Genomic DNA, 18305 nt, shown 5'->3' with positions numbered 1-18305 from the left:
GGCTGAAGGCAACTTGGAGATGACTGGAACAAGATGATCCTTCATAGAATCAATTAGAAACTTCTTTGCCTTAAGAGCATTCTTCTTGAACTGCTTTAACTCTTTTGGATTTGAGGGTTCAGGTAGATCCTTGTCTTCCACAAACTGTAACAGTTCAACCTCTTCAAGGGCAAGAAGAACATGAACTTTCCAAGAAGTAAAGTTGAGAGCACCATCAAGTCTGTCCTCTACCTTCAGTTCTGTAAACATCTTGCAAAACTAAAACAACAAACTGAAAGTGAAGGATAATTGATAATCTGATTACTTTATAATGAACCTAAAGCTTTGATACCATGCTAATTTTTAGTAATCAGATAAGCATTAAGAAACAGAAAATCAGAATGCAAGATAGACAAACACAAATTCGACACATGACACACAAATACCCTAGGAAAACCTCCCTCTTGGAGGTGAAAAACCCAGCAACACTTCCTAATCTTTATTAGCAATAATCTGTAGGTATCTTTACACTTAGAACAACAATATATATGCACAGATGAAACCAAGCTAGGGCACAACAATGTGATGAACTTATCTGCTGATCACGAAGGATATAAACACAGTTCGCTGATACTGGAGTGCCTGCTGCCCCTGAGTGGATTTGCTATTTCTTGAACTGGTTCGCTGTCCTTGGAATATGTTCGTGCCTCTAATGGTGTTCGCTGTGCTGCTAATGATGTTCGCTGAAGTGCAAGGTATATTCGCCAGTGATCGCTGATGTTAGGCTGCAGATATCAAGTTTGCTATATTCACCAAGCAAAGTCACAAATTCGCTGATGGCAGATTGCATATATGCAGAGATCATTCGCTGATTATGATTGTGTTTTAATGCATCAATGTGCCTTTGTTATATACAAGACACAAGTCTTCTTATCTCCCAAGTCGGCCTTGTATCTTGCCGCCAAAACAATTCAAATACACGTGTTTTACCGCCCAGATTGGGCCTACCCTATTTACAAGTTACATGAGTTTGGGCCCAGCCCAATTACATAAATGATTGCTCAATTACATGTTTGTTTTACCGCCCAAATTGGGCCTACCCTATTTACAAGTTACCAACAAAAACAATTTTGGGCCCAACCCAATGTAGATACATTTGTTCATATTTATTTGCTCATATAATCCGATCTAGCTATCAGTTTTCAACAAATATGACGCCCGATAGTCTCTTAGTGAATCGTGTCTCTTGTCTCTTCATTAAGAGACTCGATGACTATTTGCAACAAGGATTAATACAGAGTAACTCCCAACCGTTTCAATTACAATCGGTGTTAACTAAAGTGATAACCAATACAACCGGTTTAGGTAAAGCTGATAGTAACTAAAACAATTATGAATCCAAGTTGATAATAATTATAAGTATGATAATCGGTGATCATCAGAATTCTAACTAATATTGAATTAAGTAATTGAATATACAAATGTCTAAGGCCGATAGGCCAATTGGACATTTGGATTGGCTAGACTAATCAGAGAGATCCTACTGTAGCTACACTTCTTCAACAATTTTAGCCTACGGTTTTTGATAATGTATTTATATATATATTTTTCTTTGTGAAAGTTATTAACTTCAAATAAGTAGTGATTGTCAGTATTAGAATAATATCTTTCTCTGTGTTATTAATGGTCATTTAAGTTGTTTCTAACTTCGCCTCTAGTTAACGATTGTTTCTTTTAGAAACATTGTCTTTGTAACTCTATTTAAAGGAGATTTGTCTCCTTGATTAATTGAACAACATCGATTCTTTGAAATCCATATGCTTTTGCATTTGTATTATGGTATCAGAGTAGAGAATTAAATTTTTTTGAAATTCCTTTGTTATTCTAAAAGTTTTCGAAAGGAATTTTTTAGAAAAAAATTCAAAAGTTTTTCGAAGCTGTTTGCTTCCAGTTCATGGATTTTTTGCTGCAAATCGCATCGCATGTCTTTGCCCTCGCTCGGCGTCTATTCTCCACGTGTTTATGCTCGATTTGGTTCATTCATGGCCGCTTAGGGTTTTTGCAATTTTCGACTAGGGTTTTGACCCTTCAGTTCAAGTCAAAATTTTATTCTGGTTGCAGATTCTTGGTGGGTTTTTCAAGACCTCAACGGGGTCTTCGTCAAATTTTTCTGGGTGCATCATTTTCCATGCCTCTATTTTTTAGCCATCGGATCTGCATTCTGATTTCAGATTCTTGGTTGGTTTTTTGAGAGCTTTTCTGGGTTGGTCTCAGATTATTTTGGGTGCCTCGTTTTCTGTGTCTCAAATTTTGTGCCAGCGAATTTCTGCTTGTAATTGTCTCATTGCATTGAACTTCGTACCTTAGGTTTTGTGCATTCAACATTTTTTAGTATCTCATTTTTCGTGCCTCGAAAAGCATGAAGATGGCTTATGGGCATCAATGTTTGTTTCGGTTTTTAATATTTTTTTACCTAAAAAAATTCTAATGGGTTTTAATATTTTTTTTTACCTAATAAAAAATCTGTGGGTTTTAATAATTTTGCCCTAAAACATTATCTATGGGTTTTTAATTATTTTGTGTTCTTGAAAAAAATCATAGAGGGTTTATGATTTTGTCCTCAAAAATTGTACTCTGTTGTAGTCTGTTTTTAGTTGCACTTGGAGTTGTTTTGCGAACATTTGCACTAGTCTCTTGTTTGCAATCTATTTTCGGGCATCTTGCTCATCTGCAATAGTTTGGAGGGTTTGCTGATTTTTTCCTCAAAATCGTGACAACTGTTCTTGGTGTCTCTAGTTACAGGGAGGGACAGTTCTCCAACATTAGGTTGGACGGTTGGTGTTGTTTTGGGTATCTCCAAAAGTTCTGTAGTTTCTGGGAAGGTTGGTAGGAGACTCATCTCAAGTGGATGAGTCAGTGGCAGGCTCTTGTCTTCTGTTACAACGTGTTCTGAGAAGAAGGGGGCAACCTTCTCTGTTATTTCTCTTGGTCGTTAGTCGTTAGAACGATGACCATTAAGGGAGGGTATTAGAATGATATCTTTCTCTTTGTGTTATTAATGGTCATTTAAGTTGTTTCTAACTTCGCCTCTAGTTGACGATTGTTTCTTATAGAAACATCATCTTTTTAACTCTATTTAGAGGAGCTTTGTCTCCTTGATTAATTGAACAACATCGATTATTTGAAATTCATATGCTTTTGCGTCTGTATCAGTCAGAAGTTGTGATAAATTGATTAGTGGTTGCTATCAGAGTTTGAACCCTTGAATCTGTTGTTTGGTAGTTTCAGTATTATAAGTTGGTCCTTTGGATTTGATTCTATGGTACGCTGAAGATATTGGAAGACTTTTCAGGATGTGGGCCTCAAACTCTTAAGTAACCATATTTTTCATGTATTAACAATGCTTATATAAAAAAAATGCCACATATTTTTACGCAGATTAGATCATTATTTTATTATTTTGTGAGGGGCTCATCCATGTCATGTTATGCGTTTCCTTTTTATCTGGATCCACATTTTGTGATGGTCTTTACTGTTTTCAATCCTGATATATCATCAAACTCGGACTCAAGGAAATCCTACTTTAACAAGTGTCAAAATTGTAATCTGATGTTTTATTGGAGTGCAAGTTTGGGGGGATATTGGGTGACAATCACAAAGAGAGCACATGCAATCAAAGTGAACACATCCCCATAAACAAGAATGAGTGCAATTGATTTTTTTTGGTTTATGTGCCACAGATACATAAACAGGGAAATCATGGAAGATAGTCAATGATGCCCGCCTATGACAAGTCCTTTGTGATGGTTCTTGTGCAGCTTCTTAAAGTTTTGGGCTTCATACATTTCTTAGAACAATAGCTAATAAAGCATCGAATATGTTGTCATTATATAAATGCTTAGCTCATTAAATTGCATGTTTTAGTACTTACGTTGTTACATTGCACATTACTTTAATGACATTGACTTGTATGTGATATGAAGACTTGACTCTAATTGTGATGTGGACATTGTTTTATTGCTATCAACGACTATTAGTCTATTTACAAAATATAATGTATCATCACAATAGGGGTTAACCTGTACTATGCACAAAGGAAAGTTGTGATATGTTTCATGATATTTTGTACCATACAAAAATTTCGTATGCTATTTCAGCATATCTGTTGATTTTCATATATAAGTTTCTTTAAATTTCAGTTTGCCAGCACTATTTCTTAGGATTTATAAAATATGGTTTGTCTGGCAGATATATTTCAAAAGGAAAAAAACTGGTGGCATTTCCTTCAATACCACGGCGCCATTAACACATGTGGATGAGAAACTTTGTTATCAAATATTGCATGAATACAAGATCCATAATGCTGAGGTATATTTCATGTATGCATTTCTGTTTATGCTGATTTCACTGGGATTGGCTAGTGAAACCAATTACATAGCTGTAAGCAGGTTAGTATTTAAGTATTGAATTTGTTAGATATTATGGACGTTTTATCATATATATGGCAGCATTTTTGGAATTTTTTTTGACATTTGATAATAGCAATTTTTGTGAAATTTGTTTAAATGCCTGCTAAAGATAAAATTTATTCTTTCTCTTAATTAGTAAGAAATTAAGAATCATTAAACACGATGATACATTCTTCTTAATATTCATGCATGTGGTTGATCCTTTCTTTAAAATTAAATAAGAACCTTCAATTTGTTCTCAAAATAAAGATACTCTGAGTGCAAAGCTTGTAAAGCCTAGTCATGATATATTCGCGTTAAGAATCTTAGTATGAACATACAAAATTGACATAAAAAGGCCCAGGTTAATATAGTTTGATTTGGAAATGGAAGGAGAAGTGACAGAGAAGCCATGTAATGGTATGGTTTTATGTTTTTATATTTGTTTGTGATTTTTCAGTTTTTACCTCTTATTCGGTCTGTTTCTAAACATAATGTTTCTTTCTGAAATTCGGTACTTTGAGTACTTTTTCTTGGAATAGGAATTTCAGATTTTATTTTGCAATTATGTATTTAGTGCTTCTGGTTGCGGTGAACAAGTTTTGGTCTGGAGATTTAGATTTCTCAACGAGTCTTCTGATGCATTTTGGAGAAGCAAGAGAAACTGTTCTTATTGAAATTGAGAAAACAAAGAACACTAGGCTCGACACATAAATTCAGTCATTCATATTCAACACTACATTATTACATTCAATGGCTTTATATAGCTATTCAACCTATTAACTACCCATAACCACCTGACAACTAACTATTAACTAATCTGAATAATCTCTTGTAACATATTACATAATTACATAATTACTTGCATTATAAATGATTATTCAATAACATCCCGCTTTAGTGTTAACATAGGAATTTTTATGCTAGCTCCCTTTAATGAATTTTTTTGTTGGATGTTGGGATTTTTTATTTTTATCTCACTTTGCTGATGTTTTTTTGATGCATCCATTCATAGGATTGATAGAAACTGATTTGAACACTTCTTTAAAAAATTATAACACATAGGTGACCAAACTACATGTGGCCTGCTATATCAATCTGTATTATTCACTTCAGATATTTAGTACCTTCCATGCCTTTGCCTTCGTTGGATCAATCGCTTGTTTCCACCTTCACTATGTTTTATCATTTCCTTCATTCTCGTTTTGAGATTTGAGATAGCAGACCTTGCTTTCTTCTTCTGAGAGTGTAATTTGTGAGATACACCTTATGTCATTTAAAGGTAGATATCATGCTGAGAAATATGTAAAGAATAATGGCTGGCATGAAGAGATTAATCTTCCAAGATAGGGTAGGTTCTCCAACTGCACCAAACCTTTTTCTTCGTATCCTTATAATGCCTTTGGCATTCAATCCTTAAGAAGCTCGATCAATCTCCTAGTCAGTTCTAGTGAGGTTTTCCACCCTGGATTGAGGTTTCATAACCTTGGCAATTTCTATAACATTGCCCAAGAGATGGTTTGAAATTGAATAAATGATTATGAATGATAAGACTAAACTGAATATTAAACCTTTGCAGGGGCTTTTATTGGACAGCAACCAGAAAACTCAATGTACATTTTTAGTTATTTTTCTTCTGATTTTTAATATGAATAAGAACAAAATAGAGTGAAAACAGCAAAAAAGTGAAAAAGATGGATAGAGGAGAGAAACCAAATACAGATGGATGATGAATGCTGACAGATTTGCTTGTGGTCTGCACTGCACCTGTGTTGACAAAATGCAAGAATGGTGGATGGATATGAATGGTTATCATACGTGGACTGCACGGCTTGGCTGTTGAATATAGTATATACCGATCTGGTGAAGGAAAGACAAGCGAATGGAAGGCAAACAGAGATATCTATAAAACCTGCTCTGATACTGAAAATGAGAAAAAGGATAGCCAAAAGGCTCAACACTTTAATTCAGTCATTCATCTTCAACACTACATTATTACATTCGATGGCTTTATATAGCTATTCAATCTATTAACTACCCATAACCACTTAACAACTAACTAGCAACTAATCTTTACTAACTAAGTTACTAAAGTGATCATTACATAATCACTTATGTTATTAGTTATTTTTCAATATGTTATGTCAAGCACTAATTTCTAACAGTTGTGAATTTTGAAAATATTTGTCTTGATTCAAGTAATCTGTGTTTCTGTTTCTCATTCACTAAATTGATTACCATCGATTATCAGAGCAAGTTTCATAGTTTAGTCATAGTAGTTCATGTTTTTTTTTCTTGTTCACCGATTTGATTCCTCTGAACAGATTGAACTGCATATCATAGTTTAGATGGACTATTTAATTGGCATAGGTTTGGAGTCCAAAAGAGCTTGTCTGCATTTAACTGAATTGCATTAAGAATAAACATGGTTTTGTGACATAAGATTGCAGGTTTGTTCAGAGAGGGTGCTGCTGTTCATGTTCTCCTGTTTTGATTTTCATAAATCATATTGCATATAACATCTTAGGCATAATATTTAATTTACACGGGCTTTAAGGTCCAAAAGTGCTTGCCTGCATGCAACTGAATTGCAATAGGAATAAACATGATTCTATGATGTATGGTTGCAGGTCTTGTTTAGAGAGGATGCCACTGTCGACGATCTTATTGATGTCATTGAAGGGAACCGGAAATACATTAAGTGCATTTATGTCTATAATAAGATTGACGTCGTCGGGATTGATGATGTTGACAGGCTATCCCGGCAACCAAACTCAATTGTTATTAGTTGTAATTTGAAGGTATTTGGCATCATCCTTTTCTGAAAAAGTATTGTTATTTATTGGTTTATAATGTTTTTTCCATATTTTTGATCATCTTGCTGGTTTTTTATTATTTGATTTATTAATCTCTTTGCAGTTGAATCTTGATCGTTTACTTGCAAAAATGTGGGATGAAATGGGCCTTGTTAGGGTCTATACCAAGCCTCAGGGACAACAACCTGATTTTTCTGAGCCTTTTGTCCTTTCGCTGGTAAACTGTAGCATATTAATCACATTTTTTGTAATTTGTTAATTAATTAATGTATTTTGTGAATGTCATGTCATCTCCTGTTCTTTTATTTTTGATTTTGAGCAGGACAGAGGTGGCTGCACAGTGGAAGATTTTTGTAACCACATACACAAGAGTTTGTTGAAGGATGTTAAGTATGTACTTATATGGGGAACCAGTGCAAAACATTATCCACAACGTTGTGGTATGTCTCACACACTTCATGATGAGGATGTGGTCCAGATAGTAAAGAAAAAGGTAAGCAGAGGGATGGAGGTGGGAATTTCAATTCAAATACAAATTGAGAGTTTTTGCTAAATCAAATTGTGATATGCATTTCTGTCTTTAAATTATGTTTAATTTTAGGTTTGTCACATTTAACAATGAAATTAATGTAAAATTGTCCCGCCTTTCTATTGTTAATTGGAAATCTTAATATAGGAAACATTATGTCCAGAATGCCTGTAAAGAAATAATGTGCAAAAGGAATCCCGAGGCCATGAGTTCACTGACATTGAATATAGTTGGGATGGATGATGGAGGGGTAAGGCTCAATATAGAAATCCATCCTAGGCATGACAGGATTTCAGGGAGAGATCTGAATGACCTGAAAGATGAACTTGTCCCTAAGCAACAAGTAAAGGTATTACTTAAAATGAACACACTTAGCAGTTGGCACATAGTACAGAGAATTAATAGTCATAAATAATTAATAAGTTCAATGTGTTGGAAATATTGTCATTGATGTCAAAGGTACAAAAGACGAAGTTAGATATCATCAATGTCAAAGAAGGAATAAGGAGAATGTTGGAAAGTTTGGTGAAAATGTATGGGTAAGATTGTTTAAAAGATTGTCATTGAGTTGTCACCATTATCATTAATGACACTCGAGAGATGAAAGTTATGAAGAATTCATGAGTGGTATGGCTGTGACTATATGAAGAATCAAAGATACATTCAAGATTACCTGCAGTTGGCGATTAAGATGAGACAAACAAATGCAGCAGTGACTAAAGATTAAGAGCAGTGATACAAGACAGAGATCAAAGATGCAGAAATTGAAGGAGTTTTGGTTGTGTAGCAAGTGATATGCAGAGATCAAGGATAAGTGATTAGCAAACTGTTTGTTAATATGTATCAAAGTTTAATATATACGATACATGCTGGTCAACTTCCTCAGTAATACACAGCAATATTAATAAGTCTATAATGACAGCAATTGAGTACATACAAGCGTGCATTAATGTAGACCAAAAAGGTATGTTAAGGAACAGAAATTTTTAGAAGAACAATGATTACATTGTGATGTGAAGGCACTGATAAAGACAACACTTATAATGCAGCGTGGATAAGCGATGCATGAAAAGGCATAAATTATGACTGAGACACAGCAATTAAAGACATAAAGTTAAAGAGGCAGCAATAAAGAAAAATACAATGGGCAGAGATCAAGTATTAAACTCATTAATTAATCACAAAAGGAAATAATTATGCCTAATCACAAAGGAGCGATCAAAAAGTTTTTTTTGTGCACCACATAAGACAAAGACAAAGCATAAGACAAATCCATATAGGACAAAATAAGAAAAGGACAGAAGTGAATAAAACATAAATCAATAAAAGACAAAGTTTATACAATGGAGTGGTTAACATAGACATCCAACGATTTTATGAATAAGACAGAATAAGAAGTGGTGCGATTTAAAAGGGACAACGATTTGTTTATTTAGTGCTACGATTTTATTATAGAGTGAGGTGTCAATCATAAAGCAGTAATAACAAACAATTTACAAAGATAATGATTACAAAAAGGCAGGGATTAAAATGATAAAATGGCGGCAATTATTGTTAGGGAAATACAACACTTAACAACAAGCATTATAAGTTTTAATGCAGCGATTCGTTAAGGAGCTGTGTTCTTTGTGAAAACCACTTGTATTCATAAAGAGATATCTTTTGAGATATATATAAATGTATAGTGAAGGTGTGAATTTTAAAAAATGGTAAGCAATAAAATATATATTTTCAGAGTATAAGAGCAGATCTAGAAGAAATAAAGGGGCATAAAACGAAGAGTATTTTAGATCAATTTTAAGAGGAAATGCTGTCCACCTATGAAGTATAAATACAGAATTATATGAATGACATCTATGAGAAGTAAGAGCAGAAATCTATGTGAAGATATTGCCATGTTTATGATCAGACTTGTGAAAGGAGATTGTGTGTGATTTGGATTAGATTTATGAAGAAAGGATATTGTGTGAGTGTGATCAGATTTGAGGAAGCAAAGTATGTGATTTGAATCAGATTTGAGGAAGGAAAATATATGTGATCTGGATCAAGGAAGAATGTTTTGTGAAGAAGAATAAGAAGGGAAGGAAGAGTGTGGTGTGTGTGATGTATTGAGTGAAGATAAAGAGATACACACCAAATTGAGGAGTAGATTGAAAATATTATAACAGCATACTGATAGCAGCTTGTGAAGTAAAGTTGGGGCAGTTTCAAGGTAATTGAACTACATCTTTATAGCGGTTTGAGAAGAGAACTAGGGTCAGATTTGAAGGCAATAAAAGGGCAAGTTTATTGCATATTTGGTGAAGGTCAAAATCATTCATCATCTGTTGTAGAAGCAACACTATCAAGGTGGAAACTTAGCATAAGGGTTTGGTGCCTATAGTGAGTTGGTGCTTCCAGTGGGTTGGTGCTCACAAATTAAGTTAGGGGTCGGTGCCTCTAGTAGGTTGGTCCCTACAAACATTGTAAATGAAGAATTATATAAAAGCATTGATTTGTCATGGATTTCTCCCATTGGGGTTTCCAGGTAAATATTGTGTTATTGTGTTCTTATGTGCATGGTTGTCAGAATTCAGTAAATAATACTATTGTGGTTGATAAAGTTTAAATTGGTAAAAATCGTTGTTGTACTAATTCACCCCCCCTCTTAGTATAACTGCATGCTCTTCACCATGGACAATGTTACCAACTCAGCACAAAAACTAGGCACACCTAGGTACAAATTGTTTGGGAATTGGATTCGGTTATGAAATGCCTGTGGAACTGTCTAGGGTTCTTTTTTGGGGGGCTGATTCATTTGCAAATTGCAATTGATTATGAGTATACCTGGGAGATTCCAAGTTGGTTGTGGCAATTCTGGGGTGATTTGGTAGTCTTGCAATCAATGTAGCCATTCATTGTCTCTCCCTCTTTGAAACCGACATGTGTGAACATTTTAACATCAGCTAAGATGAGGGTTTCTTGGAAATAGTGCTTGTTTAAGGTTAGGATTTGTTTGAGTAGTCAACGTTGCAGATAAACCAATATTTGTGAAATAGCAAAAGGAAATTTTTGTTGCAGATGCATTTACTCACAACAGTTGATGACACTTGAACGATATATTTAATAATCAATTGCTTTTTTCTAAGCATAGTCCATAATAATGCGTTTGACAGTTTCCATTTCTCCAAACCAAGCCATCATAAATTCCACCATAGATAGAAAAAGTTTGGTCCAATGTTTAGTCAAAGGCACTGATATATTTACCATTTGCCTCTCTATTTTCCCAATAAATGATTAGCTCTTGAATTCCAATGGCAACGGACATAACCTACTCCAAACAAGTAACATTGTAGGGATTATTTCATTTGGTTTAAGCCTTAAGGTCTAAGGTTGCAAAACACGACAGAAAATTGCACCACTCACAAGTACTCGCGAGCTAGCAAGTCTGATGAGTTACTCTTTGCTATACTCACTGATGGGTTTTTCAAAAAATTGCGGTGATCTTACCTTAAAAACCCGTGCATAATGAATTTCTTTGGCCCGCGGTAAGATAAAAGTCATTGTTTCCAGCGGTGTTTCCACCTGTCTTTTGCATGCGACGACAATTTAGGGCACATGATAGTGATTTATAGGGCACGTGACAATGATTAAGAGATGTGACTCTAAAAAAGACAGGTTTTTGTTCAATTTTGTTTAATGTTATAAAAGTTTCAAGTGAAATTATGACAAGGTTTACACATATTTGTTATATATATGTAGACAAGCGATGAAGGATTGTCTTAGTCTTACATTAACCAAAGGAATGATATGGCTTATTATTTGAATACATTTTAATTATATAGTCTACTTTCTTATTTTTTTTATTTTTTAAAGGGTAAGTACTGTTAGAGAAGTCAGCTCCCATTTATTAAATTCCAAACAATAAAATATAGAGATTGCATCAAGCCTAAAATGGGTGTGCCTTCAAATTACATATCTAGATTTTCTACTTTCTTTGAGGATCTTAAAATCATTGGATGCTTATGTTTAGATGATGGAGTTTTCTTCCTCTTCACCTTTGTCCATTCTTGTTCTCTCTCGAAGGGAGAATGTAATCTAGTGCTCTTTGCCACTTTCAAAGTTTCATCATTATTGCTAGCTACTAGTGTGACAGATGATACATATGAAATCTCAGTGTTCTTGTGTAGCGAATTTGATTTCGAATGTGGCATTGTGTTGTCATTGATGTCAACTGGTATGCAAGTTGATGTTACCGATATGCAAGTAGGAGTATTGCAGATTGTTTGCATGTTGATGTCAACCGGTAAGCAAGCAAAGAGACAAATTGAAGGACCCAGATAAGAAGGTGAAAGGATGTGAAGTGTTTGCCACTTTGGCAAAATGGTCGAGGACTGTCACCAATAAATGATAACATGTCCTAATCGGTAGAACAAAGAAGTGCACGATATGAAGGTTAACCGATTGGTGTATATTAGTAGCATGTTCGGTCGGGGATCAAGTTTGAGCCAACACAGTCAAGTGAGTTGGATGCTGACAGAGATGTCACATGGACTCTAGGTGGCGAACATGCAGTGGTAGGTGAATAGTGCATTGGCGAGGTAGTTGCCGACTAGGTAGGTATTAAATGAAGACTGCAGAAATCACGGATCGATTGCAGAGGATTGCGGCTCAAAGCAGATTGAAAGGCAGAGATTTTATTTTTTTGATATCATGATCGAAGCAGGATATCTGATCATCTTGTTGATCTGGAGAAGGAAACAACTAGATCATTTATTGTAATCGACAAAATCAAGGCCAATGAACAGGATCCAGTTTGCTAAATATAGTAAACGTTTATTGGAAGAATAAAAAGGACAAAGCCTTTTTTGTTGATCTATTGCAGGTTGTCGATTCAAGAAGATGAGATTTGATTTGATATGGATCGTGGTTGGTGAAGAAAACCTTAGGCACGTAAAGTTTGAGTTTTTGTTTTGGCGAGAAAGCATGTGTATAAATGTGCAGATCAAAGACTTAAGCTACATGATGAGAAAGCGTGATTATGCTAGAGGAGAGTTGATCAGTTTGAGCATTGATAGCAAAATATTGAAGTGATTTGAGTGTTAGAAGAAGAACCGGCAAGAAGGGTTAACCGGCAAGGTTTAAGGTAACCGGTAAGCCGTTATAGAGCATAATAGTCTATCAAACCGGCAGAGATTGAACCAGTAAGGTAGCCACTGAGAGTGAAGGAAAGCAGAGAGAGTGTGAGAGGAGATCCGACTAGGCGGACGCTGAGTTAAAGAGGATTTAGACAAAGAATTGAGATCCGGTAGAGAAGTAGTGTGACAGAAAATAGTTTAACTGACAGAGTGAACTGTTTGCAGGGGTTGCAAAACTTATTTGTAACAAAGTGTTTATCATTGTATTGTTTTTATATCTCATTGTATTTCACTAAGTGGGTGCTCAGTGTAGGGTTTGGTGCTCCTTGAGTTGGTGCTTAGAATAGATTAGGGGTTGGTGCTCCTTTGGGTAGGTGCCCATAAATTGTTAGGGGTTGGTGCCCTAAACATTGTAAAACTCTTATTTCATTGTGACGCTGGATTGGAGCAGTAGATCTCCAACAACATTTCTCACCGAGGTTTTTCCCACATTGGGTTTTACTTGTATATCCGGTGTTATGTGATGTGCTCTTGTGTGTGGCTGCTTGTTAGTGTTTTCATTATCCTACCGGTTGCACACATTGTTTGAAATTGTTTATAATCACTGATTCACCCCTCTCAGTGATATCTTGTGTTCTACACATCTTATCAAGCACAAACTTTTGAGAATGTTCTTTCTCATCAATAGGAGAGAGAGGTTGCGAAGTTGGATCCTTTCCTTGGAGAGTAGAAGAAGATTTAACATCATTCTGCTCAGAAGGGGAAATAACATAATGGCTGGAATTAACATCATCCCACCAAGTGGGCATGTTGTTGGAGACAACATTAGTCCTTCAACAATATGTTTCCTTCTACATTTTGTAGTAAGATGTTCTGTTGCAAAACATTTTCTACATCTGAAGGTTTTTTTTTCATAATCTATGGGTTAACACCAATGCCTGTCTCCAACCATTAGGAAAATCTTTGTCGGAAGGCCTTTTGATAAATCCATCTTGACACATAACTGAGCATAAGTAAAATTCTCATAATTAATTGTTTCCTTTGAAATGCTATGGTACTTGCCCAAGCCATTTCTAATAGCCTTCAGGAATTCAATTTCCTAGAATTGCAAAGGTAGATAAGGTAAACGTATTCAAAAAAGGCTAAAGAAAATGTTTGTTCTTGGGTCGAAAGAGGGGAACCATGGCTTCATGCATAAGAAATCTCCTTGGCAAAACCGTGGACTCATTTTGAGCACCAATTCCTTGTCTTCTTGAGATTCAAATTCCAATATGAAAAATCCCTTGTCACAAGGGTAGATACTTATTTCATCTTTCATATATTCTTTTCAATTCATGCTTATCTAGCATGTAGATCGCATAACTTTGGCTATACCTTCATGAATCTACATATGAGGGTATGATCCTTCAGGTAATCCTCTTTGTTGCAGGCAAAGTTGTCCAAATGGATTTTGGGAGTAGAGGTTGAATGGTGTACACAAAAAGGAGGGTATTGATAAGAACCATCGCAGGAGAAGGGGGATTAGACAGAACATCCCCAATCCACACAAAATAGCCAACATGTTTGTGACCGCCATGTAGACCATAAGCATCACGATGAAGAATATTCATGAAATTAAGTGGTGCAACGATGTTACCCTGCATGGAAGACTGACTAGGAATAGGGTTAGGAGAACCACTGTTGGAACGACCATCCGCACTAGTCCCCACAATAGAGCCTTGACTAATCATAGGATCCATACATTCCAAAGCCAAACAAAAGGCAAGACGTTGCGAATCAAAACTAGGCGCTAGGGCATCATCGCATAGAAGGGAGGATCGTGAAAGAAGCACGAGAAACGTCCCCAGAATCACCAGCAACCAAGCGATCGTGGCCAAGAGGAGAACCAACAAAGCCACAACAACCAAAACCAACCAACAAAGCAGCATGTGAAAGGGCAGGCAGCGAACGCAAACCTCCATTGCACCAAAAACAAAGGGACAGAGAACCATTTTGTAGCATAATGATGCGAGCAAAATATAGTCTAATTTAGCATTATATAGTCTACTTTAATTATACTTTTTTAGTTTCTTAATTAATTGTGTAATTTAATTTCTATTTTTTTATTTATTTTAATTAAATAAAATAATTTGAACATCTTTAAATTTATTAATTGAAATATTATATCTTTTTGTTAAATATTAAATTGATATTTTATAAGTTTGAAAAAATGAAATTAGTTGTTATAACTTAAATTAATAATTTTTAAGGATTATACTTATCATCACTAATATGTATGTAAATGATATGTAATTTTGATTTATATATGATGGAAATCAATCATATGTTCTAGAAATTCAATAATATGTATCTTTTTGAAGAATATTTTAAAAACTTTATGTATTTTCAAATGCTCGATAAATTTGCCGAGCTTTTCCCCAAGTTTTTAATTTCTTTGGGCATGCTGAGTCTGAGTTTTTGTACTATGGTCTATATTTTCACAAAAGCCCTACCTTGTTTAGGAGCCAGCAGTCACTCTGGGAAACAGTCTCTCTTCTTGGTGGTATATGGAACAGTTAAAGATGCACTGGCCCCTGGCATCATTGTAATGGAGTCACAAACTTCTTTCCAATTCAGTTCTTTTCATTCTCAAAATTGTGGCGTATGACAGCCCTATTTGAACTTCCAAATGTGAACATCCAGTACCAGAGATAAAATTGTGAACTCCTAACCTTCATAATTACTGAGAACACGCAGGTAAAGTCCTGTAGTGCTGAACAAAGTTTGAAACAGTCCAGTAATAAAAGATTTTCAATAGTATTAACTAAAGATTTACTCCATCTGTTATGAATAAGAATCAGAACTAGATCATGAAATTTAGTAAAATCAACTAAATAAGTCACTATTCTCATTTAATCAGTAAAACACACTAAACTGTATCTTGATCCACACTTAGATTTGTCACTGTGATGTTTCAGTAAAAGCAACTTGATTTGCCCAATGGGTAGTGACAATGTTTACAATTGTTAGAGAAACTACTGTTGGATTAAGGATTTTCCTTTGCATTTGAGAGGGGAAGCTCCCTTGTATGATAGGTTTTTAATATTTTGGGGTATGCTTTTAACCAAAAATTAGGAATCACACAAAGAACTAAAACTGAAATAAAAGAAGGGAAACCCTAAATAGGCTCATGGGCAGAAATCTAGTATTTCTAAGAATAAGAATGAGTAGTTTGTAGAAGAGAAATGAACACAGATTTATTCCTTCTAAAGGTGTTTATAAGAAACACGTAATTAGAGGTTAATAGTGGGAATATCATCTAACATAAGAAAGATACATTCACCTAGGGTTTTCAAACTTATAGATCTGAAAACAGTAATTTATCTCATCCAAGATTGCATAGGATAAACATGTATGTTGAACAAAACTAATTGCATTCTCCACATAACAAAATATGTTTAAAATAATGGTTGCAGATTTAACATAAGAAAAACCTACAGCATAAAGAAGCAATACATAGGATCATTGACCAGCAATATAATTCTCTATTCAATTAAAATGTAAACTTTTCTGCTCTTGCAACTTCTTTTAGTTTATTACTTATCAATATTTTTGAGAAAGTTATTACTTTTTTTGACCTCAAGTTATAAACATAGTCACTTTATTTAGTCATGTTAAAATCACTCAATATACAGTTTGAGTAAAGTAATATGATGACAAAGAAAATAGTATTCAGCCTTGTGATGGTCTCTTTTCCGAAGTTTGCTTATTCAAGCTTCAAACTATGGAGACTACAGCTATTGCAAAGAGGATCTGGCCTTGTAATTTCTAAAGTTTTCTACAGGTGGCACAATTATTCTACCCCTTGGTATAGAAATATTGAGGAGGCATACTTTCTAAGTTAATAATGATTTTCTTATTGCTGCAACTCTTTTATGAAAGACTAAAATATCTTCTTGAAAGGCAATAAGAGAAGTGGATGTATTGCTTAGTTTCCTCATAGTATCAAGAACATCCATTCTGAAAAGTTCTTTTGAAATCATATACCTGATTTTTTTCTTTATGGTAGGGACATCAACCAACCCAGTTCCATCATCTTGAAGTAAATCAAAATCAAAAGCTAAACAATTAGCCTGAATGTTAGACATTATTGATTTACACGACATCATTAGTCTTTTGAATTCTGATGTCGACTACTTCCAAACTATTAACTTCTTGTAGAGTGGGAAAAATGAACTATTGCAAAGGGTTATCAATCCTTTGAGAGCTCATGTTCCTACCCTTCACTTAGATAAATCCGAAGATAACTATGACCTTCAAGTTTATCTGATTATTTGACAAAATATGTGTTTTTAGTGTGCACAGAGTTTTATGAAATTCATAGGACTTCAGGAACCAGAAGTAGAGACCACAGAGGTCTCTTGAACAATCTGGTCGACTCTCTGTCTAGGCTGTTTGTGCGGAGCGCAAACGATAGCGTGGCACGCTGATGTACCGCTTGGATAGAGAACAAGGACTATCACATGAAACAACAAAATGATTTATATAAAATCATGAATGCGGGAAATGATTAGATGCGACTAGACTGTATATTTAATAGATTGAAATAACAGAATGGAATGCTATGAAATGAAACTAAACTATCAAAATGACAAGGAGAGGTAAGAGATCACGAAGGATGTCGAATAAACTCGAAGAAACTCTCCAAAGTATTTCTTCTCCATTACCTACATTCAAAAGACCAAAGAATGTGTTTGGTGGCTATATAGGGGCTTGCTATAGTCAAACCCCCATTTTGGTGTTTCCACCTCCACGGACAGCTAAGACAGATGAAAGGATAATAAAAGTAGACAGGTATTAATATGCTATTGAGATCAAAATAAGACAATATGCTCAATAAACCTTAAAGATATACTCTTCCTTAAGTAGAAGAAGCAAAACAACCTGCAAGTGCAACAAGGAAATAGCAATGATCTCCAAGGCCACAGTGATGTTCTTTGTATGATGAGAATGGACCTCCAAGTTATTGCTGTGCTGAAGAAATGGCAACAAAAATGGCGTGTGAAGTTAAGTGAGATTGCTAGAATGATGTTTAAGAGTGTGAGAATGCTAGAATCTGTCAAGAATGGATAGAATGAATAAAATCAAGTTCAAATCTTGTTCGTAGAGGCAAAGAGGGAAGGTTTTAGTTCAAAATAGCAAGGTCAGATAATTCCCAATGCTAATGTAGGTTGCAGAGGCATTACACTGCTGAAACGTGGCAAGTGTAATGTCTCAATGGATAGTACGACTACAGATTTTCGCAGGATGCTAGCGTATCATGTGGACGTTTGCATTTTGTGCATTCACCTAGACAAAAATCATACTTATGGTTGAGGAATAGGGACATGTTTGGCAAAAGGGGAATGTTTCAAAATAGGCTCAAGGATAAAGAGCA

General features: G+C 35.0%; 1 protein-coding gene across 2 annotated transcripts in view; it reads left to right on the top strand.

Moving 5' to 3' along the window:
* The window catches only part of LOC131064647 (developmentally-regulated G-protein 1), a 178399-nt gene that overhangs the window by 140348 nt on the left and 19746 nt on the right, over positions 1–18305 (top strand). For both annotated transcript variants that reach the window (XM_057998866.2, XM_057998867.2), the window contains exons 8-11: positions 4228–4347; positions 7058–7228; positions 7347–7460; positions 7566–7736. In XM_057998866.2, the coding sequence (XP_057854849.1) occupies positions 4228–4347; positions 7058–7228; positions 7347–7460; positions 7566–7736 (576 nt within the window). The remainder of the gene's footprint in view (positions 1–4227; positions 4348–7057; positions 7229–7346; positions 7461–7565; positions 7737–18305) is intronic.

This window comes from Cryptomeria japonica, chromosome 9 (genome assembly GCF_030272615.1).
Source record: "Cryptomeria japonica chromosome 9, Sugi_1.0, whole genome shotgun sequence".
In the NCBI taxonomy this organism is placed as follows: domain Eukaryota; kingdom Viridiplantae; phylum Streptophyta; class Pinopsida; order Cupressales; family Cupressaceae; genus Cryptomeria; species Cryptomeria japonica.
The sequence above is the reverse complement of the archived record's forward strand: the minus strand, read 5'-3'. Positions and strand labels throughout refer to the sequence as shown.